At 35.7% G+C, this 24,743-nt stretch overlaps 1 protein-coding gene across 1 annotated transcript in view; it reads left to right on the top strand.

The window, feature by feature from the left end:
- The window catches only part of SPATA5 (spermatogenesis associated 5), a 378,688-nt gene that overhangs the window by 131,806 nt on the left and 222,139 nt on the right, over positions 1-24,743 (top strand). The window contains exon 14 of the mRNA XM_043568934.1: positions 5,914-6,040. Within this exon, the coding sequence (XP_043424869.1) occupies positions 5,914-6,040 (127 nt within the window). The remainder of the gene's footprint in view (positions 1-5,913; positions 6,041-24,743) is intronic.

The raw sequence follows: 24,743 nt of genomic DNA, 5'->3' as shown, positions 1-24,743 counted from the left end.
AAGAATTGGCAAGAGATTTTCAGGGTGCTAGACAGAAAAAATATGCAGCCAAGAATCCTTTATCCAGCAAGTCTGTCATTTAGAATAGAAGGAGAGAGAAAGGTCTTCCCAAACAAACAAAAACTGAAGGAATTTGTCACCACTAAACCAGCCTTACAAGAGATCCTAAGGGGGACCCTGTGAGACAAAGTCCCAGAGACATCACTATAAGCATGAAACATACAGACATCACAATGACTCTAAACCCGTATCTTTCTATAATAACACTGAATGTAAATGGATTAAATGCGCCAACCAAAAGACATAGGGTATCAGAATGGATAAAAAAACAAGACCCATCGATTTGCTGTCTACAAGAGACTCATTTTAGACCTGAGGACACCTTTAGATTGAGAGTGAGGGGATGGAGAACTATTTATCATGCGACTGGAAGCCAAAAGAAAGCTGGAGTAGCCATACTTATATCAGACAAACTAGACTTTAAATTAAAGGCTGTAACAAGAGATGAAGAAGGACATTATATAATAGTTACAGGGTCTATCCATCAGGAAGAGCTAACAATTATCAATGTCTATGCACCGAATACCGGAGCCCCCAAATATATAAAACAATTACTCCTAAACATAAGCAACCTTATTGAGAAGAATGTGGTAATTGCAGGGGACTTTAATACACCACTTACAGAAATGGATAGATCATCTAGACACACGGTCAATAAAGAAACAAGGGCCCTGAATGAGACATTGGATGAGATGGACTTGACAGATATATTTAGAACTCTGCATCCCAAAGCAACAGAATATACTTTCTTCTCGAGTGCACATGGAACATTCTCCAAGATAGATCATATACTGGGTCACAAAACAGCCCTTCATAAGTTTACAAGAATTGAAATTATACCATGCTTACTTTCAGACCACAATGCCATGAAGCTTGAAATCAACCACAGGAAAAAGTCTGGAAAACCTCCAAAAGCATGGAGGTTAAAGAACACCCTACTAACGAATGAGTGGGTCAACCAGGCAATTAGAGAAGAAATTAAAAAATATATGGAAACAAACAAAAATGAAAATACAACAATCCAAACGCTTTGGGACGCAGCAAAGGCAGTCCTGAGAGGAAAATACATTGCAATCCAGGCCTATCTCAAGAAACAAGAAAAATCCCAAATACAAAATCTAACAGCACACCTAAAGGAACTAGAAGCAGAACAGCAAAGGCAGCCTAAGCCCAGCAGAAGAAGAGAAATAATAAAGATCAGAGCAGAAATAAACAATATAGAAACTAAAAAAACTGTAGAGCAGATCAACGAAACCAAGAGTTGGTTTTTTGAAAAAATAAACAAAATTGACAAACCTCTAGCCAGGCTTCTCAAAAAGAAAAGGGAGATGACCCAAATAGATAAAATCATGAATGAAAATGGAATTATTACAACCAATCCCTCAGAGATACAAACAATTATCAGGGAATACTATGAAAACTTACATGCCAACAAATTGGACAACCTGGAAGAAATGGACGAATTCCTGAACACCCACACGCTTCCAAAACTCAATCAGGAGGAAATAGAAAGCTTGAACAGACCCATAACCAGCGAAGAAATTGAATCGGTTATCAAAAATCTCCCAACAAATAAGAGTCCAGGACCAGATGGCTTCCCAGGGGAGTTCTACCAGACGTTTAAAGCAGAGATAATACCTATCCTTCTCAAGCTATTCCAAGAAATAGAAAGGGAAGGAAAACTGCCAGACTCATTCTATGAAGCCAGTATTACTTTGATTCCTAAACCAGACAGAGACCCAGTCAAAAAAAGAGAACTACAGGCCAATATCCCTGATGAATATGGATGCAAAAATTCTCAATAAGATACTAGCAAATCGAATTCAACGGCATATAAAAAGAATTATTCACCATGATCAAGTGGGATTCATTCCTGGGATGCAGGGCTGGTTCAACATTCGCAAATCAATCAACGTGATACATCACATTAACAAAAAAAGAGAGAAGAACCATATGATCCTGTCAATCGATGCAGAAAAGGCCTTTGACAAAATCCAGCACCCTTTCTTAATAAAAACCCTTGAGAAAGTCGGGATAGAAGGAACATACTTAAAGATCATAAAAGCCATTTATGAAAAGCCCACAGCTAACATCATCCTCAACAGGGGAAAAACTGAAAGCTTTTTCCCTGAGATCAGGAACACGACAGGGATGCCCACTCTCACCGCTGCTGTTTAACATAGTGCTGGAAGTTCTAGCATCAGCAATCAGACAACAAAAGGAAATCAAAGGCATCAAAATTGGCAAAGATGAAGTCAAGCTTTCGCTTTTTGCAGATGACATGATATTATACATGGAAAATCCGATAGACTCCACCAAAAGTCTGCTAGAACTGATACAGGAATTCAGCAAAGTTGCAGGATACAAAATCAATGTACAGAAATCAGTTGCATTCTTATATACTAACAATGAAGCAACAGAAAGACAAATAAAGAAACTGATCCCATTCACAATTGCACCAAGAAGCATAAAATACCTAGGAATAAATCTAACCAAAGATGTAAAGGATCTGTATGCTGAAAACTATAGAAAGCTTCTGAAGGAAATTGAAGAAGATTTAAAGAAATGGAAAGACATTCCCTGCTCATCGATTGGAAAAATAAATATTGTCAAAATGTCAATACTACCCAAAGCTATCTACACATTCAATGCAATCCCAATCAAAATTGCACCAGCATTCTTCTCGAAACTAGAACAAGCAATCCTAAAATTCATATGGAACCACAAAAGGCCCCGAATAGCCAAAGGAATTTTGAAGAAGAAGACCAAAGCAGGAGGCATCACAATCCCAGACTTTAGCCTCTACTACAAAGCTGTCATCATCAAGACAGCATGGTATTGGCACCAAAACAGACACATAGACCAATGGAATAGAATAGAAACCCCAGAACTAGACCCACAAACGTATGGCCAACTCATCTTTGACAAAGCAGGAAAGAACATCCAATGGAAAAAAGACAGCCTCTTTAACAAATGGTGCTGGGAGAACTGGACAGCAACATGCAGAAGGTTGAAACTAGACCACTTTCTCACACCATTCACAAAAATAAACTCAAAATGGATAAAGGACCTGAATGTGAGACAGGAAACCATCAAAACCTTAGAGGAGAAAGCAGGAAAAGACCTCTCTGACCTCAGCCGTAGCAATCTCTTACTCGACACGTCCCCAAAGGCAAGGGAATTAAAAGCAAAAGTGAATTACTGGGACCTTATGAAGATAAAAAGCTTCTGCACAGCCAAGGAAACAACCAACAAAACTAAAAGGCAACCAACGGAATGGGAAAAGATATTCGCAAATGACATATCAGACAAAGGGCTAGTATCCAAAATCTATAAAGAGCTCACCAAACTCCACACCCGAAAAACAAATAACCCAGTGAAGAAATGGGCAGAAAACATGAATAGACACTTCTCTAAAGAAGACATCCGGATGGCCAACAGGCACATGAAAAGATGTTCAGCGTCGCTCCTTATCAGGGAAATACAAATCAAAACCACACTCAGGTATCACCTCACGCCAGTCAGAGTGGCCAAAATGAGCAAATCAGGAGACTATAGATGCTGGAGAGGATGTGGAGAAACGGGAACCCTCTTGCACTGTTGGTGGGAATGCAAATTGGTGCAGCCGCTCTGGAAAGCAGTGTGGAGGTTCCTCAGAAAATTAAAAATAGACCTACCCTATGACCCAGCAATAGCACTGCTAGGAATTTATCCAAGGGATACAGGAGCACTGATGCATAGGGCCACTTGTACCCCAATGTTCATAGCAGCACTCTCAACAATAGCCAAATTATGGAAAGAGCCTAAATGTCCATCAACTGATGAATGGATAAAGAAATTGTGGTTTATATACACAATGGAATACTACGTGGCAATGAGAAAAAATGAAATATGGCCTTTTGTAGCAACGTGGATGGAACTGGAGAGTGTGATGCTAAGTGAAATAAGCCATACAGAGAAAGACAGATACCATATGGTCTCACTCTTATGTGGATCCTGAGAAACTTAACAGGAACCCATGGGGGAGGGGAAGGAAAAAAAAAAAAAAGAGGTTAGAATGGGAGAGAGCCAAAGCATAAGAGACTGTTAAAAACTGAGAACAAACTGAGGGTTGATGGGGGGTGGGAGGGAGGGGAGGGTGGGTGATGGGTATTGAGGAGAGCACCTTTTGGGATGAGCACTGGGTGTTGTATGGAAACCAATTTGTCAATAAATTTCAGAAAAAAAAAAATAAATTAATTAAAAGTGAGTCAAAAAAAAAAAAAAAAAAAAGAATTGACCAAAAAACAAATCAGAATCTATGAGCCTGATCCCAAAGGAAAACAAAAGGATAGAAAGAAAAAAGAGAACAACAAACAGACAAAGTGACAGAGAGACAAAAACAAAAAATAGTTGTCTCTTGGTGGCTGGCACCGGTGGCTGTGCCGGTCTGGAGGAGCGGCCGTCTGGTTGTCTCAATGTCAGTTTTCCTCCTGTAGATAAGCAGTTGCCAGGCACGGAGCGGTGGGTTTGGTGTAAGCAGGTCTCGCCTCCATTGGGGGCTGCTGTGTTGCTCACTGAACCTCCACATGCTGGTGTTGGGGAGAAAAATGGTGACATCCCATTTTCCTCTCACTGAACTGGGTGTCTTAAAGCATGCTGTTCATGCAGCCCTCACAGAGTAGTGCAGGTCAGCCTACCCTGTTCCACAGTCTCCCGCACTTTCTAGGCACTTGGCTGGGATTCAAAACCCAATGTCTTAAGGGGCCTGCACCCTTTGGACCCTGTTCTGGTGTAGTGCCCCTCAGCCCTGCTGATAAAAAGCCTTTGGCTGGCGCCTGCAGGGTCATTTCTCCTTGAAGAGGCAATAAACCCTCTTCCCATAGTGCTCAAGGAAGGGGACTGTTTTCTCCCAGTGTGTCCCTGAGATTGCTACAGTGCCCCGGGGCAGCTCCCTCCCCCACAGGCACACACATGGGATCAGCTCAGGTTAGAAGAAAGTCATGGACTTTTGAGACCTCTGAGCTTCAGCTCCTAATGCTGTTTGCAAAATAGAAACTAGCACTCTCTCTGTTTCTCGTTCCCTAGTCATGCTCTGAGAGGTTTCCCCTTGTGCTAACCCAATACAGCAATTCCACAGCCCCTTCGGCTTTTTCTCCCTTTTGTCTCTCCACAGAAGGGGTTCCCTCCTTCCCTGCCTAGGCCATTTTATCTGCACTAATTCACATACACGCACCTCCGTCCTTCCAAGCTGTCCCCCTCCACCTGTGGAGATCCTTCTGCCACTCTGCAGATTGATTTCCTGGTATTCCAAGTGATCTGACCTTGATACTGCTGTGTTTTAGGGATGAGGAAATCCCCGTTCCCCTACTTCTCTGCCATCTTAACATCCTTCCCCCAAAATACTAATATTTTGAAATATCAGGGTATATCAGAAATACCCCATTTGTTATGGGTATGAGTTTTTTGTTTCACATAGGCTTTAAACTTCATGTGAGGAATGGGTTTTTATTTTAGTTTTTTTATTACCAATTCCTATCAGTATATTTGCCATATAAAATGTAAATATTGATTAAATTACATGATTTTCTGTGTATTTGAAGAACTGTTTTAAATTTTATATCTTGCTTCCCAGACCTTCTATATTTCGTTATTGGAGAAAAAAATGAATGTGGTTGTTGATGAAGGAAAAGAAATGATTTGAATATAGTTAGTTCTTTGATATGGTAATTCAACAAGTAATGAATTCTGAAGCAAACATTTTATATTTTGAAACAGACCTAACCTTTTTATTGTATAATATACAGTCTTTTAAAAGTAATAAAGTACTTGGAGGTAGGTAAAGAGTTTTAAAACTTTATTTTTAAAAATCAGTTCTTCAGGTGCCGGGAATGTAGCTGACCGTGTTCTGGCTCAGCTCTTAACGGAAATGGATGGTATTGAACAGTTAAAGAATGTGACAATTTTGGCCGCTACTAACCGCCCAGATAGGATAGACAAGGTAAGAAAGAAAGCAGTGTGAGTGCTGTGAAAACAAGAACTGGATCATTTGATTATGTGAGTTTTATTTTTTCTGTCAGATTACTTTGTAATCAGTTTTTAATTTGAGGATACTGAAAATCTTAAACTAAAAGAAATAAAGGGAACAGAGGAAAGCTTTTATGTTTTCATTGCTTATGATTTGATATTAATGAAACTCTTTTATAACCCCTTGAATTTTCCCTCCATCATTGTTGCATCAAACTTACAGAGAGAGAATTGAAGTTCTGAAATTCTTTTTTTGTTTGTCATCTGATTTATTTTTGAGAAGTTTTTAACATTTTCCTTCATGTTAAGGTAAATTTCTGGCTTTTTAGTATCAGTTAGACTCAAGTTATTATCAACAACTTACTAGAATTCTTGGCCTAGCAGTTGCTTTCAGAGTGATTAGAATAGAAATGACCATGGATTTTATCTCTCTAAGAAATTAGGCTATGGCATTAAACTCAGCAAAACTGACTCTTTCAAGCCATTGCTACCACTTATTCTCCCTAGGTCTAGTTTAATAAAGGGAATCCACTAAATTTTAAATGCCTAATTTATACTTAATGTGTAAATTTTTTGTAAGGATTTAAATTGAGTGTAAAAATTTTCTCCTGTAGCATGAACCAATTTTTCTTTTTTTTGTTGTTCACATTATTGCTTCATATATATCACCTTATGAGCTCGTCCTTCCCTCCCTGTGCACATATACACAGACTTCCAGTTTTAAAAATGGGAATTAGAAAAAAATGATACTTTTGAAGATATAAAAGGAGCTTTTATATGGAAAGCAAGTTTTGCTTTCATCCAGTTAGGTATTTTACTATGTAGTAAAGACCTGTTGATCAAATACCGGTGAGAAAGCTTTGGACCTTAATAAATTATTTCCTTTCTGATGCAGTATTTTATAAGAAGATAAGTGATTTCTGAGCATTTATAGGATCTGTCTCCATGCTCAGACATCTCTGATATCTATGAAATAAAAAAAAAGAGATAGGACTGTATTTTAGCAAGCATAATAGAAAGTGCTGAAAGAGGGCACCTAGATGGCTCAGTTGGTTGAATGTCCCAACTCCTCGTTTAGGCTTAGGTCATGATCGTGGGGTTGAGCCCCATGTTGGGCTGAGCATGGAACCTGCTGAAGATTTTCTCTCTCTCTCTCTCTCTCTCAAATTAAAGAACAAAAAAGGGCTGAAAGAGCCCTTAGAGATTACCTAATCCTACCTTTCGGTTTCACAAATAAAGGTGCTAAATCCAGAAAAAACATCTTCCTTCTGGTAAGAATACATTATATTTTTATGGCATTTTCTCCTGGTTACTCCATGGCTAATGAGCTCTAAAATTTCTTAGGTTTCCTTCTCTACAATGCCTAATCTAATAGTGCCCTTCTTTGGTTTCTTAATAATGTATGTCATCAATGTTAGATACATTTCTCGAAGCAGGACTTTGGGCTTACAATAAACATCTCCGGGTTTGGGCACCTGGGTGGCTCGGTTGTTAAGTATCTGACTTGCTCAGGTCTTGATCTCACACCGTTTGTGAGTTCGAGTCCCAAATCGGGTGGGCTCATGCCTTGCTTTGAGTGAACATGTGCCCCACTTTGGGTAAAACACAAGCCCCAGGTGAGCCCCACTTCTCTCTCTCTCTCTGCTTCTCATGGAATTCTCTCTCTCTCCGCCCCTTTCTCTCTCAAATACAGACAAAAAATATCAGATCTCTGGGTTCTTCTAAATCAAGCTGTATAACTCAGCCTGATTGGTGCTTGTTTAGTTTTCTCTTGCTGTATTACAGATTACCTCAAATTTAGCAGCTTTACACAACACCTATTTATTCATATACAAACGTATGTATATTTGTATGTGTACTTATATGTATGCTTGTGTGTTTGTATGTATGTATGTATACATATGTATGCATAAATTAGGTATATCCCACACATACCTTGATTAGGTTTTAAATATTAGAAATCCAACTTTTTTTTTAACGTTTTATTTATTTGTGAGAGACAGAGACAGAGCATTAGTAGGGGAGGGGCAGAGAGAGAGAGAGGGAGACACAGAATCCGAAGCAAGCTCCAGGCTCTGAGCTATCAGCACAGATCCCAATACAGGGATCTAACCCACAAACTGTGAGATTGTGACCTGAGCCAAAGTTGAATGCTTAACCAACTGAGCCACCCAGGCACCCCAGAAATCCAACTTTTTTTTTAAGCAACTAATTTTGGATGAGGACATTTGTTTTAAGATGCTGAAAGTATTTGCTAGTAAGATTCAAACTTATTTTCATTAGGGCAGGGGAATCTAAAGGTTTTTAATTTCCTATTTAAATTTTTAAAAATTTGTTTAATTTGTAAAGGATGAAATAATAAAATTATTCATGACAGCAAAACATGAAGTTGGTAAATGAAAAAAGTATTTTTGAGTGGTATAAGAATAGTTTCAAGATCATATGCTGTACTTTTAAGTACAATTTTGAATTTAGTACATTATACCAGGATCTAAGTGTTCTGTATATTATATTCTGTAATTGTGCAGGAAAAAATACTTCAAATTATCAATGATTTTTGTAAAAAAATATTTTAATTCTTTTCTATTTCAGGTAGAATTCCATATTTGTGTGGAATATGGTTTTTTTCATAATTGTACTTTTTGTAATTATACTTTTATTACTACTGAGATGATATGTACTATATCAAAAGTAATTTTTCTTTCCACATTTTTTTCCTCTGAAGAACTATTTTAGAGCATTATTTGTATGTTATTTAATAGTACTTTATTTAATAGTAGTACTTTAAAAAAAACTTTTAGGTGCATGTGTGATTTTAACATGGTGTTTGTTCAAAATGTTCCCTGAAGATGCTAGCAGAAACAGAAACAGTCATAAGAGACAATATAAAAAGAAACTTCTTGTTATGAAATAGACAGTTTTCACTACCTGCCTTGTCTGAAGGAAACTGTAATAAGAAGAGTATAGATGAGAAAATAATTAAAGTAAATTTCATGTACTGATGCTAAAAGGTAGATGTTTTATTAGCTTAAAACTGGAATAAAAAATAAAGGACTGTCCTAGTGACAAAGAAATAATATTTGGTATAACTTTGGCCAAATTTTAATTAAGGTGTTTGGCCTTGTAAATTAGCTAGCATACTTCACAATCCTGTTGCCTATTAACCCACCACTTCTATGTCATGGTGACTTTAAGTTGGTATGTTAAAAGGAGTAGAATTCTTGGACTGCCAGAGGAGTGAAATTGACATCATTGTGTAACCCATATGTTGTGTGTGGTTAGTGTCTTTTATGGACAATATTTTAATTTCATATAGTCTGGTAAACTAAAACTGGAGTTTTTTGGGGATTCTGGTGATTCAGCAAAGGAAGTAAGACACATAGCTCAAGAATCACATTGTTCTCTTTCTTGCTTTGTCTTATTTACATGTCAAATACATTAGCTGTGATGTAGCACACTGTGCTAAGTAAAGTGATTACTTGTGGTCTCTGGTGGTATCCTGAAGTCTCCATAGACCTTTTATGCCCTACCCTCTCTTCCAGCTGATAAATGAGTGAAGAGAAGTTCTATCCCCTTGTGTCCATTTTGCATAAGAATGGCAGTATGTCAAGGATAGATGAAGATAAATGAGATTGCATAATGTCAGGTAGACACATTGTCTTTAGATGGATGACCATCTGGATTTCCTCAGCATCAAGAGACTTTAGAATAACAAACAGTTAAATTATTATTGATGCTCAAATAATAAAGAGCCCAAACTGTAGGAGTTTAATATTGTTCTTTGTTAGGTGGTTATTTGTGTGCCCCCTTTAGAAGAATATAATGTCCATCCAGTCCATGACATTTCATGCATTTGTGTTAAATATTAAGAAATGATCATGTCTTCTTTCCCCGGTGTTAAACAAACCTTAGAATAGTTTAGTTTTATGAATAATTTTGAATTTAGTCATTTGATTACTGTTAGTACTGATGCCTAGTATATAATAAGCCTTCAATAATTATTACTATTGTAAAGTATCATCCCTAATCTACAAACCTATTTTTCTTATAATAATAAATTTGTAGAACTTTGAAAATTCTGCTCTAAGTCATCTATGGAAAAGATTGTTCAGCTGAGGAAAATTTTGGAAGTTATATAGAGATAACTGAATAATCCAGGGTTCAGAATTATTTTCTAACTTAGTATGTTTAGCTCATGGATGTAATAAACTGGCATTAATTTTCCTTCCAGTTTTTCTGGAAGAGGAAATGTACTTGATGGGTTAAATATTATTTTTATTATTATATTATTATTATATTATAAATAAATATTTTTATTATTATAAAAATAATATTTTTATTTCTTGAATATTGCACACTAAAAGTTGGTTTTATGGATATTTTTGTAACATGGAAAAAAGTTAACATGTTTAGAAAAGTCAGCAAATGAGAAGCTAATATATGTGGCTTCCAATTTTCAAGTGAATTGTGTTCCAAAAATACCTTTAGAAGAAATTGTACAAGTATGTTTGTAGATAGCTTTTTTCCCTACTCTTCCTAGTTATGCCATTCTTTTAATATTGCTGTTCTCAGGGAGTGCCTGAATGGCTCAGTTGGTTAAGCATCTGACTTCAGCTCAGGTCATGATCTCAAGGTTCATGAGTTCGAGCCCCCCGTTAGGCTCTGTGCTGACAGCTGGGAGCCTAGAACCTGCTTCGGATTCTGTGTCTCCCTCTCTCTCTCTCTGTCCCTCCCCTGCTCATGGTTTGTCTCTCTCTCTCTCTCTCTCTCTCTCTCTCTCTCTCTCTCTTTCTTTCAAAAAAAAAAAAATGCTGTTCTCAGCTAAGTCAGAACTAAAAAGCAAGCTTCTTGACCTAATAGACTTTAAAATTTTAAATACCTTAAAATTCTTTACTTTCTTGTATTTTAGGAAATTTTATATTTATTTAATATTGTTTATCAAAATGATGTTGAGAGTTTTGGAGGGTTATAAGGAGAGCCTAATGTGGTCAGACCTGTGAGGCTTCCTCCAAGTTCATCTTCTAATTTCAGCTTTACCTTCATTTTATGGGACTCAGAGTGGTTTTATTATTAGTGATAGGTGTTTGTTTTGTGTTTTTACTTTTATTTATTTATTTTTTAGTATTTATTTTGAGAGAGAGAGAGAGAGAGTGCAAGCAGGGGAGGAGCAGAGAAAGGGAGAGAATCCCCACACTGTCAGCAGAGGATGCAGGGCTCAGTCCTAAGGCTCTAGGATCTAACCTGAGCCAAAATCAAGAGTAAGATATTTAACCAACTGAGACACTCAGGTGCCCCTGTTTTGTGTTTTTAAAGATTGAAATGTTTTCACTGTATCTATTACGGTAGCAGCTGTAAAGGTTTCAGCTTTGGGGATGGGTAATTGGGAGAGATGACAGAAGAGAAGTCGGTCAGAGGTTGTATGTGTATATGGGTCATATCTCATTTAGATGCTGATAATATAAAGACTGCTTATTTCAGGTGTCAGCAAATTGGCCAACCACTTGTTTTTGTACCTCTCATGATCTAAGAATGGTTTTTACATATTTAAATGGTTGAAAAATATCAAAAGAAAAATAATTTTATGAGATGAAAAATAAAAATGAGATGAAATTCAAATTTTGGTCCCCATAAATAAAGCTGTATTAGAACACAGTCACCCTGATTTGTTCATCTATTGTCTATGACTTCATTTGTACTACTGTAATAGAGTAGTTACAGTAGAATATTGTGTTTATGGCCCATAAGGCCTAAATTATTTACCATTTGGATCTTTACAGAAAAAGTTTACTGACTATTGATCTATCCTTATAAGCTTTTAGAAGTTTAGTAATGTCTGTTAATATGAGTTGTACATACATGAGCCACAAAGTTTTTCTACAGATTGTTTAAATATATTGCATTTTCTGAAAATAAATTCTATATAATGGCTTAAAATAAATAATAATAGAAAGGTTGTATTAACTTCTTATTTTTTCAAGTATATTCCATCTCTTCTTGAAAGTTCTTTTAATATTTAATCTTTTAAAATATGTTTTATGGACTAAATAATTATTCTTTTCAATTGAATGACTCATCAAAGTCCATACATCTAAAAATGCAGTTTTTAAAATTATATGAATAACATAAGTATTTCTTCATAGCATGTGAATCTTAAAGTTTCATTGGTTTTTAGCTTTTAGTTGAATGCCCTTTTTAGTATTTGTTATCATTGGAATTTTCAGGCTTAGATATTTAAATTTTGAGAAATTAAGATTCTGTGCTTAGCTATGTTTGTTTGGTAAATAATATTTGATGTCATCATGCAAATAGAGTACATCTAATCTTCAATTAGAGAAAAAGTAAACGACACAGTACGTATTGTCCTTAACATCTAGGTTGTAAAGGAAATTAATGTCTTGGGGCACCAGGGTGGCTCAGTTGGTCAAGCCTCTGACTCTTGATTTCAGCTCAGATCATGATTTCAAGTTTGTGAGATCAAGCCCCATGTCCAGCTCCACACTGATAGCACAGAGCCCACTTAGGATTCACTCTCTTCCTCTCTGTCTGCCCTCCTCTGAGCTCCCTCTCATGCTCGCTCTCTCTCTCTCAAAATAAAGAAGTAAACATTCAAAGAAAGAAATTAATTTTTTCAAGATTGGAGACAACTTGGATGACTTTGATAGTCTAGTTATCCTTCTGATACATTGACCCCTCATTTAAAAATTCCTACCCATCATTTCTCCATCCTTTGCCTACTCACCTACACTGATTGAGGCAGAGGAGGCGGGGGGACTTACCAACTCATGAGACAGACCCCTCTGTCTTTGTCTCAGACTATTAGGAAGTTTGTTGTTTCTACTGAACGAGCTGCTTTGTGTCTCCCCAAAGCTTCTACGTACAGCCTGTCTTATCTTTACATTGTATCTCACCAACTAGTCTTCTCTTCTCCAGGCTTGACATCTTGTTTTATTTCATCTTTGGCATTCTTATCCTTTTTTTTTTTTACCCCCTCTGCACTGTTTCCTTTCTCTCAAATTATGGCATCCACAAGTGAATAATACACTGTAATAGGTTGTGTTCTGATCAGTTCAGAGTTTAGTGAGACACTTAATGCCTTTAATCTGAATACTATGCTTCTGCTAATGCATTCCAGAATTGTGTTAGTTTATTTGCCAGCTGAATCACACTGTGGACTGTTGTGGAATTTAAAGTCATCAAGAACAAAACAAAAACAAAACTAAGAAGCCTAAGTCTTTCCTCAGAGTCTTCTGCTAAGTTATAATTTCCCTGCCTTGGGCTTGATTAATTTGATTTAAGTCTTAGAAGTTGAGCCACAGTGCAATCAGATCTAGAGGTCTTCCTTCAGGTTCAGCTCCTCTTAAGCTTTTCCTATGTTTTATATGCTTCTCAGAGATTTGTTTTCCTTAAGTCCAAATGATTTCCTAATAGTTTTTGCCAGCATCTGCTAGGGCTTTAGGCCTTAGAAATAGAGGCATTAATTCTTATAAATTCATCTCATTAGATCTGATAGATCTTTCTAATTTGTCAAGTGTGGGATTCTGTTTCTGCCATTCCCGATGTGTGTCTTATATTGTTACTAGCAGAGGCATTATATATCTTAATTACCAAGAAGAATTTCTGATTTTTTGAAAAATAGTTTAACTTATATAATTTAGGAACAGTTGAAAGTAAAACTCACCTTGTTTTACCTTAAGAATACATATTCTGAAATGCTTTCTGTTTTCTCTGATGGAAATAGACAAGACTTAAGTTACATTCATGAAATTTAGAAATTATTTAAAATGAATTCTTTTTAGCTTTCAAACAATGCTGAAATATGTAGCTAATGTCCTCATCACTTACCTCCACTTTTGCAGCTGCACTTTCATGAATTTGTGATATTAGAGGTATTGTATTATATGAGGAGTTGTGTAATTTTCTTCTTTGAACATTATGTTTATAGTGTTTTGGGCACAGGCCTTCTTAAACCTTTGCACTTCTGGATGAGTTTTTGGAATATGCATAGTATTGGAGAGGGGCTTTTGCATAATGTAAGCAATTTAACTGGAGAAATGAGTCTGTAGGTAAAGGAGACAGATGGCAAAGATGATAGGGACTAGAATGTTACAAGCAAAATGTGATAGAAAGGCCTGAAATGGACAGTGAGAGAGAAGCAATGGGAGAAACGAGACAGACACAGATTTAGGGATCTTTGTTTCTAATTCTAGCTCTGTTGCTAACAAACTAAGTATCCTTTGAAATTATTTAGCCTCTCTGGGCCTCTGATTCTGTACCTGTCAAAAATGTACTAGATAATCCCAGAATATATCATTCACATCCAAAAATTCTGTTTTGTGACTCAGAGACAGATAATAATAGATTTTCCAAATGCTACCTAAGAGGATGCCATTTACCAAACAAATTTCTGAGTGCTTTTTTTTTTTTAAAGCTTTTTCAGGTATCACCTCCCCCAACTTTCATGTTATTGAAAAGTTCCATTCTTCAAACATGTTATATAAAGCAAGCAGATATTATCCAGGTGTGCAAAAATGACTTTTCTTTTTAAACACTTGATTGTCAGAAAAGGGGGGGAAAGCCATAAATCAGCCTTAAGGCTGCTATTGTGTAATAAAAACTTTGGTTGACAGTTGAAGAACACCTTAACTTTTTCACTCAAAATTTATTACTCTTAGAAAAAGGAAAACTTGTTGAGCTGCATATTTTCTCCTTTCACAGATGTCTGATCAGTGTTACAATATTTGTAATGTTTTGGTCTATTTAATACGCTATTTTTTAAAACTTCACATGACTGTAAAAATAATTTTGAGCTACAACAGAAATGTCTATATGATTATTTAAAGTTGAATCGCTTTTAAATTTGTAAATGATTCTTCCCTTGTATTCTTAATAATGCTCCTAGAATCCCATATTTGATTTTCAGTGTAGCCAAGAACTAAATCTGAAGCCATATATTGAATATTTTAAAGTCATTTGTAGAAGGACTAAATTGGTGATTATTTTTCAAGTGCATAGAGAGTATTCTCAATAATGTGCCATTTTTGTGCCTGGCATTCTATTCAGTTTGTGTGTGTGTGTGTGTGTGTGTGTGTGTGTGTGTGTGTGTTTGGGAAGGATGTGCAAGAGTATCAGAAAGGACATGTTATAAAAGAAAACTCAGTTCTTCATGATACATATGATCTAATTTGAAATGCAGGTAAATTTTAAAGTATTATAATCGTAAAACATGTACAGTCCAAACTTTGTTTGCACTATTGTACTGGCATATATATCATCGTGGATTTGGAGAAATGCATCTCTGATCACCTAGTTTCTGGTCTCTGCAATGTGTTGGTCTGTATTTGACAATGAATTTGGTATTGCAGTTACTCTGTTTCGACACAAGGTGGTGATGCTCACCTAAAATGTTTTCTGAGAGCGGCATCTACTGCCTTTAAAGGAGTCCCCTCCTCCATCCCAAAGTACGAGTGACTTAAGGAAATGAGTGGAACTGGCTTTGCTTTAAAAAGTAGTAGCTGTGGGATGCCTGGGTGGCTCTGTCGGTTAAGCGTCTGACTCTTGATTTCAGCTCAGGTCATGATCTCATGCTTCATGAATCTGAGCCCCACATTGGGCTCTGTGCTGACAGTGCGAGGCCTGCTTGGGATTCTCTCTCTCCCTCTCTGTCTCCCCCTCCCCTGCTCTCTCTCTCAAAAAAAACTAAACTAAAAAAAAAAAAGTAATAGCTGAAATTTTTGTTTGTGTCCTACTGTATAATTTATTTTACAAATAATGATTTGAAATTAAGTGTAGATTTATGTAAGTTTGGGTTGGGGTGAGGTTGGAACCTTGAGAAAGGGAAAGCTGAACAGTAGAGAGAGAACTAGCAGTCATTAAGTAAGTACTAGGCATCCAGCATGTACTGAGTGATTTGCTTATGATATCTAATTGGTTCTAGTCAAATATAATATTATATGTATTTTATGCCATACCAGTGTATTCTTTAGCATCATAAATTGTGCAATATTAGTAGTGTTGTGTGTGTTCTCTCTCATAAGAACTAGAGTATACCATCAGCCAGTGTAGTAGCTTTTTTTCCCCAGAGTTCATCAATCTTTTTTTTTTTTATGTTTATTTTTGAGAGAGAGAGAGAGACAGAGCATGAGTAAGGGAGGGGCAGAGAGAGAGAGAGAGGGAGACACAGAATCCAAAGCAGGCTCCAGGCTCTGAGCTGTCGGCACAGAGCCTGATGTGAGGCTCGAACTCACAAACTGCGAGAGCATGACCTAAGCCGAAGTCGGATGCTTAACCAACTGAGGCACCCAGGTGCCCCTCAATCTTTTTTAATAAAAGGCTTCTTATAGAGTTAAATATACACTTACCTTAATATATAGCAACTATACTCCTAGGTATTTATCCGAAAGAAATGAAACCATTTGTTTACACAAAGACCTGTAAGTAAATGTTTATAGCCAGTTTATTCATAATCACCTAAACAGCCCCTAAGATCTATCAACTGATGAATGAATAAAGAAATTCTGATATGTTCATACAATGAAGTACCACTTAGCTATAAAAAAAAGAAACACATTTCTAATATATGCAGTAAGGTAGAAGAATTGTAAGAGTATTATGCCAGTGAAAGAAGCCAAACACAAAAGGTTACAGAATATACTGACTGATTCTAGTTATGTGACAATCTGGAAAAGGCAGGACCACAGGGACAGAAATCAGATCTGGGAGTTGGGAAGTATGGGGGGGGGGAGGGATTAACCACAAAGTGCCATGAGGAAACTTTTGGGGATGATGGAAATATTCTACATTTTGGTTGTGGTGGTGATTATGGGACTATATATATTTGTCAAAACCCTTCTAACTGTAAAACTAAACATAGTGAATTTTACAGTATGTAAAGCATACCTCAATAAACCTGATCATTAAACACACTTGAAAAAAAAAAAACTTTTTGATCGTAAATGCAAGGAAAATGTCAGCTTTACTTCAGCAACAGTTTCTCCTCACTTGGAGGTAAAGCCTTTTGCATCTCAGCTCTTTGCTTATCTTTTGATAAGCATTTATGCAGACTTTTGTTTGTCACTGCCTTAGTGGGCTTAGAACTAACCTAGCAAAGATTTTGCTTGCAAACATTGCTACCCAGCTTTCAGGGCAAAAGGGGGTAGAATTTTAGTGCTGGAAAGATTCTTAGAGAATTTGACTGGCAAACTAGAGTTTTACAAATAAATCTTCTAGAGAAGTTATCCAGTAACAAAAGTCAGTTTGTTATGCATATATTAAGGACAGTTTCCAGACTGGTTGTTATTGTAATAAAGTATATCTAAAATTATGAAAATGTACTTTTTTTCCCCCTCCCTCCCTCCTTTCCTTTCCTTCCCTTCGAATGCTAGATTATACTTCTGTCTCCTGGGAGAGACAGTGCGCGTGAACCAGACAAGTGCTTTGGATCATTATGTTGCATATCAAGTAATATTGTTTACCTTCTAGCAGGTTTTCAATCTATTATGCCAGTCAAATTTATGGGCTAAAGGTTACTTGTTTGATGACAGACTTATTCAGAAGTATGTTTTGTTATGGAAAAAAAGTGATAAGCAATTATAATACTACTACCTTTTGGAAATCTTGATTTTGAAGTTTCTTTTTTTTAAGTGCAAAAAGAGTATTTGATGTAATAAGATAAAACAAGAGGTACTATATTTTATCTAAGTAGAAAGGTGAAGAAAATTGAATGTTAATGTTTAGGAAAGGGGAGCACAATTATATTTTCAAACACATTTAAAAAAAAACACATTTATTATTAAGAGACAGAGAAAGAGCATGAGCATGGGAGGAGCAGAGAGAGGAGGAAACACAGAATCCGAAGCAGGCTCCAGGCTCTGAGCTGTCAGCATAGAGCCCAACATGGGGCTCGAACTCACAAACTGCGAGATCATGCATGACCTGAGCCAAAGTCAGACGCTTAACCGACTGAGCCACCCAGGCGCCTCTCAAGCACATTTAAGATACTTTTGTATATTTGGGAGTCCTTCATTAATTCCATATTTTTATGCTTAATGATGTACTCGCTTCCTGTTGATAAAATACAGGTGTGTTTTTTCAAAGGCCAATAGATGGCTGATATTTTATTAAGTGTATTAACCTTATGAGGTAGTCACTATTATTGTCCCTGTTTTACTGCTGACGAAACAGTTACTTAGAAAGATTTAGTAAGTGGCTTTATTCACTGGAGTTGGCAGTTTAACAAATCCAGGCAGTTTAATTTCAGAACTCATGCTTTAAACCACTAATCTAAATTAATTATTAAATTCTGTGTCAGACTTAATGTCTTTAAATTGGTTGTACATTTAACATTTTTTTTAACGTTTGTTTTTGAGAGAGAGGAGAGACATAGCATGAGTGAGGAAGGAGCAGAGAGAGGGAGTCACAGAATCCAAAGCAGGCTCCAGCTCCAAGCTGTCAGCACAGTCTGATGTGGGGCTCCAACTCATGAACCATGAGATAATGACCTGAGTCAAAGTCAGACACTTAACTAACTGAGCCATATTTTGATGATCAGCTTTTGCTTTGCATTTATAAACTTTAATTCAGTCTCTGACATTTACTTTGTATTACCAGATGGCTGGTAGTGCTCTGTGTATGTATTCTTTCTCATTAAAACTATGATATACCATCAGCCAGTGTAGTAGTTTTATTCATAGTTTAAGTGAAGTTATTAGTTTTGACTTAGAAAACAGAAAGGGATAAGGGAAAAGAGGGAGAGGAGAGAAGGAAGGAGAACTAGAGTTTGTATGTTGTTATTACTGTAGTTATGTTTTGTTTATTTGATTTAGTTGATTAGAATTGAAAAAAGTAAGCATTAGCCAATAAATGATAAATTTACTGTTTATATTCTTAGGAAAATTTAACAGAAGACTTGAAGTAATTAGATAGATACAGAATAAACTAAGCAGAGACAAGAAAACTTCTGTGCTCTCTGCCTGTTTTTGAAAATAAACTTTTATTGGAACATAGCCACACCTATTGTTGCATTGACCATTTGGCCAACAAGATAAAAATATTTACTATCTGGCCCTTTAAAAAAAATTGGTGACCCCTGAACTAAATTTTGGACCAGAACTGTTCAGATAAACTGTGTGTTTATTGGCTTAGAATGAGTCATTCACCAAATATTTTTTGAGCACCTGCTATATGCCAGAATGTGCTAGGTGATGGAGAGGCAAAAACAAACGTGTCCTACAAAAATGTCTGACTTTCTTTTTTATTGACAATTATAACACAGGTTACAAAATGCTAGGGATTGTAAGAACTAGGAAATGCTCATATGACTATTTCACTTTTCTGAACCAATACTAATACTGCACCTCTTAGACAATGACCATATCAGTTATCTGACACTGTAGATATTCCAGCTCCTTTTCTCTCTCTGGTTCTCCCGGTCACCTTTTTATGTTACTCAATTGTTTTTTCTATAGTATTTATTACCATAAGTTTACTTATTTACAGTGTTTGTTGTTGTTTATTTTTCCACGTAAGCTCCATAAGGGCAAGGATTTTTGTTGTTTACTGATTTTTCCAAGTGCCTGGAACTCCTAGTAAGCAATTAGTATGAAAGAGACCTGCCTTACATATTCTTATTAGCTATGTTAATGCATTTTGAAAACGTCAGCTTTTTTCATATCAACTCTAATTTTGCTGATTTGAAGTTAAAATAATTTGCTGAGCTAACTTGTATATCTTTTTAACTTATATGTTCTTCATTGAGAAACATAGTTTTTCTTATTTTTTAACCTTATTTTATGACCAGTAATATACTATTTATGTATCTTTTTCTTGGGAGTGCTAAACGTTTAGCAGAAGATGTTTTGGGTAGTTCAATAATATATTTATTGAATAGAAAAATGCATACTAAGCTCAGAGCTTAAGCTAACTCCTCTGATGGCCTTGTGGAAGTACTGTGGTTGCATGTTTAATCACAATTAAGATAATTAAGAATAATTTCGCATAAAACTTCTTTTAGTTATATTTGTGAGCATATTTTGGTGATAATTGATTGCCCTGCCTACATAGTTTGCCAAATTGGGAAGGAGAAGAGTGTTCTGCAGCCAAGTTTCCATATGTTGATATTTCACATCCATGTTTGTGACCTAAACCTGTATCCCTTCAGACAGTGAGGAAAGCCAAGTGTTCTCATAAGCAGCAAGGATTTTCTTCATGGAAAACAAAGAAGTAAAATGGTAGTTCAGACAAAGCTATAAAGTGTATGTTGAATATTACAAATACATCTATCTATATAAATATGAATAATATTATGTGCTTTTATGGATTTAATTGCAGGATTTTTTCTTAGGCATTACATTGAAGGAAACATAAAACAAAATTGAATACATGAAGGGAATAAAAAATCAGAAATATAGCTAATAATAATTATTACCACTTTTTTATTTTTTAAAAAATGTTTTTACATTTATTTATTTTTGAGAGAGAGAGAGAGTGAGAGCTTGTGCAAGTGGGTGATGTGCAGAGAGAGAAGGAGACACAGAATCCACAGCAGGCTCCAGGCTTTGAGCTGTCAGCACAGAGCCTGACACGGGGCTCGAACTCACAAACCACGAGATCATGACCTGAGCCGAAGTCGGACACTCAACTGACTGAGCCACCAAGGCGCCCCAATTATTACCACTTTTAATTGAGCTAATTTATTATTCACATAATCTGTAATTCTAATGACCCTGCAAAGTAATATTTCTGCTTATGTTTTGGAGATCAGAAAATTGATGTCCAGAGAGATTCAATAGCTTGCCGTGGTTCAGGAACTAAATAAGTCTTAAAGGCAGTATTTTAAGTCAGTGTTTCCTATTCCTCCAAATACCTAATTTTTTATCCTATGGCATGTCTGTTTCTCATGTATTGTTATGATGTGCTACCAAATGACTATATTCTATATCTATATTTGTTAAAAATTTTACATTTTATAGCATCTACACTATATAGTTGTTCTTTTTTATTTTTTACCATTGTTTTATTTTATCATTCATTTACTGATTTTTTTAATTTTATTTTAATTCCAGTAGAGTTAACATACAGTGCTATATTAGTTTCAGTTACTTGTACAATTTATAGTGCTTCAACAGTTCTATACATTACTCAGTGCTCATCAAGATAAGTGTACTTTTAATTCCCTTCACCTATTTCACCATCAGTTCTCTGGTAACCATCAGTTCTCTATAGTTAGTCTGTTTTTTGGTTTGTCTCTTTTCTTTGTTGTTATTCATTTGTTTTGTTTCTGAAAGTCTACATATGAGTGAAATCATACAGTATTCGTCTTTGTCTAACTTATTTACTTAGCATTATACCCTCTAGATCCATCTATGTTGTTATAAATGGCAAGATTTCATTCCTTTTTATGGCTGAATTGTGTGTGTGTGTATACACATATGTATATGTGTATATATATATATAGATAGATATAGATTACATATGTATATATGTGTGTGTGTATATATATATATACATATACATATTATTTTACATCTTATTTATGCATTCATCTATCAATGGATACTTGGGCTGCTTCCATAATTTGGCTCTTGTAAATAATGCTGCAGTAAACATAAGGGTGCACATATCTTTTGAATTAGTGTTTTCGTATTCTTTGAGTAAATACCCAGTAGTATGATTACGGGATTATATGGTAATTCTATTTTTTAAAATTTTTTTAATGTTTAGTTTTGAGAGAGAGAGAGAATGAGCAGGGGAGGGGCAGAGAGAGAGAGGGAGACACAGAATCTGAAGCAGGCTCCAGGCTCTGAGCTGTCTGCACAGAGCCCAGTGTGGAGCTTGAACCCACGAACCATGAGATCATGACCTGAGCCAAAGTTGGACACTTAACCGACTGAGCCACCCAGGCACCCCAGGTAATTCTTTTGTTAATTTCTGAGGAACCTCAGCCTCCATACTGTTTTTCCACAGTGGCTGTACCAGTTTGCATTCCCATCAACAATGCAAGAGGGTTCCTTTTTCTCAGCATCCTCGCCAACACTTGTGTCTTGTGTTTTTGATTTTAGCCATTCTGATAGGTGTGAGGTGATATCTCATTGTGGTTTTGATTTGTGTTTCCCTAATAATTAATGATGCTGAGCATTTTTTCGTGTGTCTGTTGGCCATCTGTATGTCTTCTTTAAAGAAATGTCTTCATGTCTTCTGCCCATTTTAAATTGGGTTATTTGATTTTTGAGTGTTGAGTTGTATAAGTCCTTTATGTATTTTGGATACTAACCCTTTTTGGGTGTGTCATTTGCAAATATCTTCTCCCATTCAATATGTTGTCTTTAGTTTTGGTGATTATTTTATTTGCTGTGCAGAAGCTTTTTATTTTTGCTTTTTGTTTATTTTTGCTTTTGTCTCCCCTGCTTCAGGAGATCTATCTAGAAAAATGTTGCTATGACCAATGTCAGAAAAATTACTGAAAATTACTGCCCTTGCTCTCTTCTAGGAGTTTTATGGTTTCAGATCTCACATTTAAGTCCTTAATCCATTTTGAGTTTATTTTTCTGTATGGTGAAAGAAACTAATCCAGTTTCATTCTTTTGCATGTATCTGTCCAGTTTTCCCAGCATCATTTGTTGAAGAGACTGTCTTTTTCCCATTGCATATTCTTGCCTCCTTTGTTGAAGATTAATTGACCACATAATTACAAACCATATGAGTTTATGTCTGGGCTCCCTATTCTGTTCCATTGATTTATGTGTCTGTTTTTGTGCAAGTATTATACTGTTTTAATTACTCCACCTTTGCAGTATATTTTGAAGTCTGGAGTTGTGATACCTCCAGTTTTATTTTTCTTGCTCTGGCTATTTGGGGTCTTTTGTGGTTCTGTACAAATTTTAGGATTATTTGTTCTGGTTCTGTGAAAATGCTTTTGGTACTTGATAGAAATTGCATTAAATCTGTAGATTGCTTTGGGTAGTATGGACAATTTAACAGTATTTATTCTACACTACATAGTTTTGAAACTTAAATTTTCAGGGGCACCTAGGTGGCTTAGTCAGTTAAGTGTCTAACTCTTGATCTTGGCTCAGGTCATGATCTCACAGTTTGTGGGATTGAGCCCAGTGTCTGGCTCTGTGCTGACAGCGTGAAGCTGCCTGGGATTTTGTCTCTCCCTCTCTCTGTCCCTTCCCCACTTGCTCTCTCTCTCTCTCTCAAAATAAATAAACTTTAAAAAATCTATTAAAAAACAAAATAAAATTTAAAGTTTCATAATGTAGTGTGCCTCTGAATAACCTGAGGAGAGTGTTATATAAAACAGTTTCCTAATTCCAGGAAGTAGTACATGAAAGGGATAAATAACTCTTTGTCATTTTAAAGTTAAAACCATTGCTGTCCAGTTTTAAGCTGACATATATTCTTTCATTTTACCTTTCTCATCCCCATAATATTATTAGGCCCTGGATAGCCATGTATATACATGCATATAATCACCAACATGATTCTTTAAGTTTGTTTTTGTTTAAAATATTTAATGATTCCACTTTTTTAAGTAAGAGTTTTGTACATAAAAGAATTACCCCAAAACATCATTATTATGTAAATTGATGAAGACACTGGTATATTATATGGTACTTTTATCACTATAATCTATTTTGTTCGTATCATTAATCAGGATTAGCATGCTATGTTAGCCAGGAAATTGAGATAACTTCATCCTGTAGCCCTTTACATGAGATTCTCTTCTAGTTCTTGTAAATTCAGATGTTAAATTTCTAAGAATGAAAATTTGTTTCATTTAATCTTTTCTTTTTTTAAAGTATTAAGAAATTGTCCTCACCATGATTTGAGGTTCATGACCTATGAACCCTTGAATTCTGATTTAGTATAGAATTTGATATTATCTGGTTAGCATAGACACCTAAATTTGTGGATAGCCTTCAGATTTTACCTTTAATGAGATAATAAAAGGCCTCATTAAGCTTTTCGTTTGATGAAAGACTGAGAAACCACAGACCAGTGAAGGAAGAAGCATTGCTGATAAAGGTTATATATTAAAATCTTGTAGTGGCTTATGAAAAAGAGCACTAGTCTTTAATAATTAGGAAATTTAACTTTAGTATTGTATTTAATTCTGTAACTTTTAAGTGACTCTCTAGGGCTGCCTCCCATTCCTACATCTTAACACAAATCTAATGTTTTCCCTTTTATATTAGATTATAAAGCCAGGAAAGAATCAAAGGTTGATTATAATATATAGTGAAGATGTTTTGCACATATTTATACATGATATAAATGTTAGTTATTATTATAATTATAATACAAAGACCTTATGAATACTGTTCATGAATACCAAAGATTGCCATAGTTTATATGTGTTGCATGATATATGACTGACTGACCGAATGAATGAATCAGTCAATCATTTAATTTGGGCCCTGGACTTCAAAATTATTTACAGCCTCCCTTTGAATGGAAGATCCTTCTCCTTGGTTTTGAAAATATACTAAAAGGTATCTTAATGTTGGTATTTGGCTATTTTCTATAATTGCCAAAAAGAAATTATACAGCCCTCCTAAAGATCAGTGAGATAAAAGAAAAAACATGATGAGCTAAATTGTTAATTTTGGTTTGTTTTATGTGTTCCTCAGATCACTGAGATGAAAATTCAGGCAGGGATGCCGTCCTCTTTTAGTTAA

Source organism: Prionailurus bengalensis, chromosome B1 (assembly GCF_016509475.1).
Source record: "Prionailurus bengalensis isolate Pbe53 chromosome B1, Fcat_Pben_1.1_paternal_pri, whole genome shotgun sequence".
Classification (NCBI taxonomy): domain Eukaryota; kingdom Metazoa; phylum Chordata; class Mammalia; order Carnivora; family Felidae; genus Prionailurus; species Prionailurus bengalensis.
The sequence above is the reverse complement of the archived record's forward strand: the minus strand, read 5'-3'. Positions and strand labels throughout refer to the sequence as shown.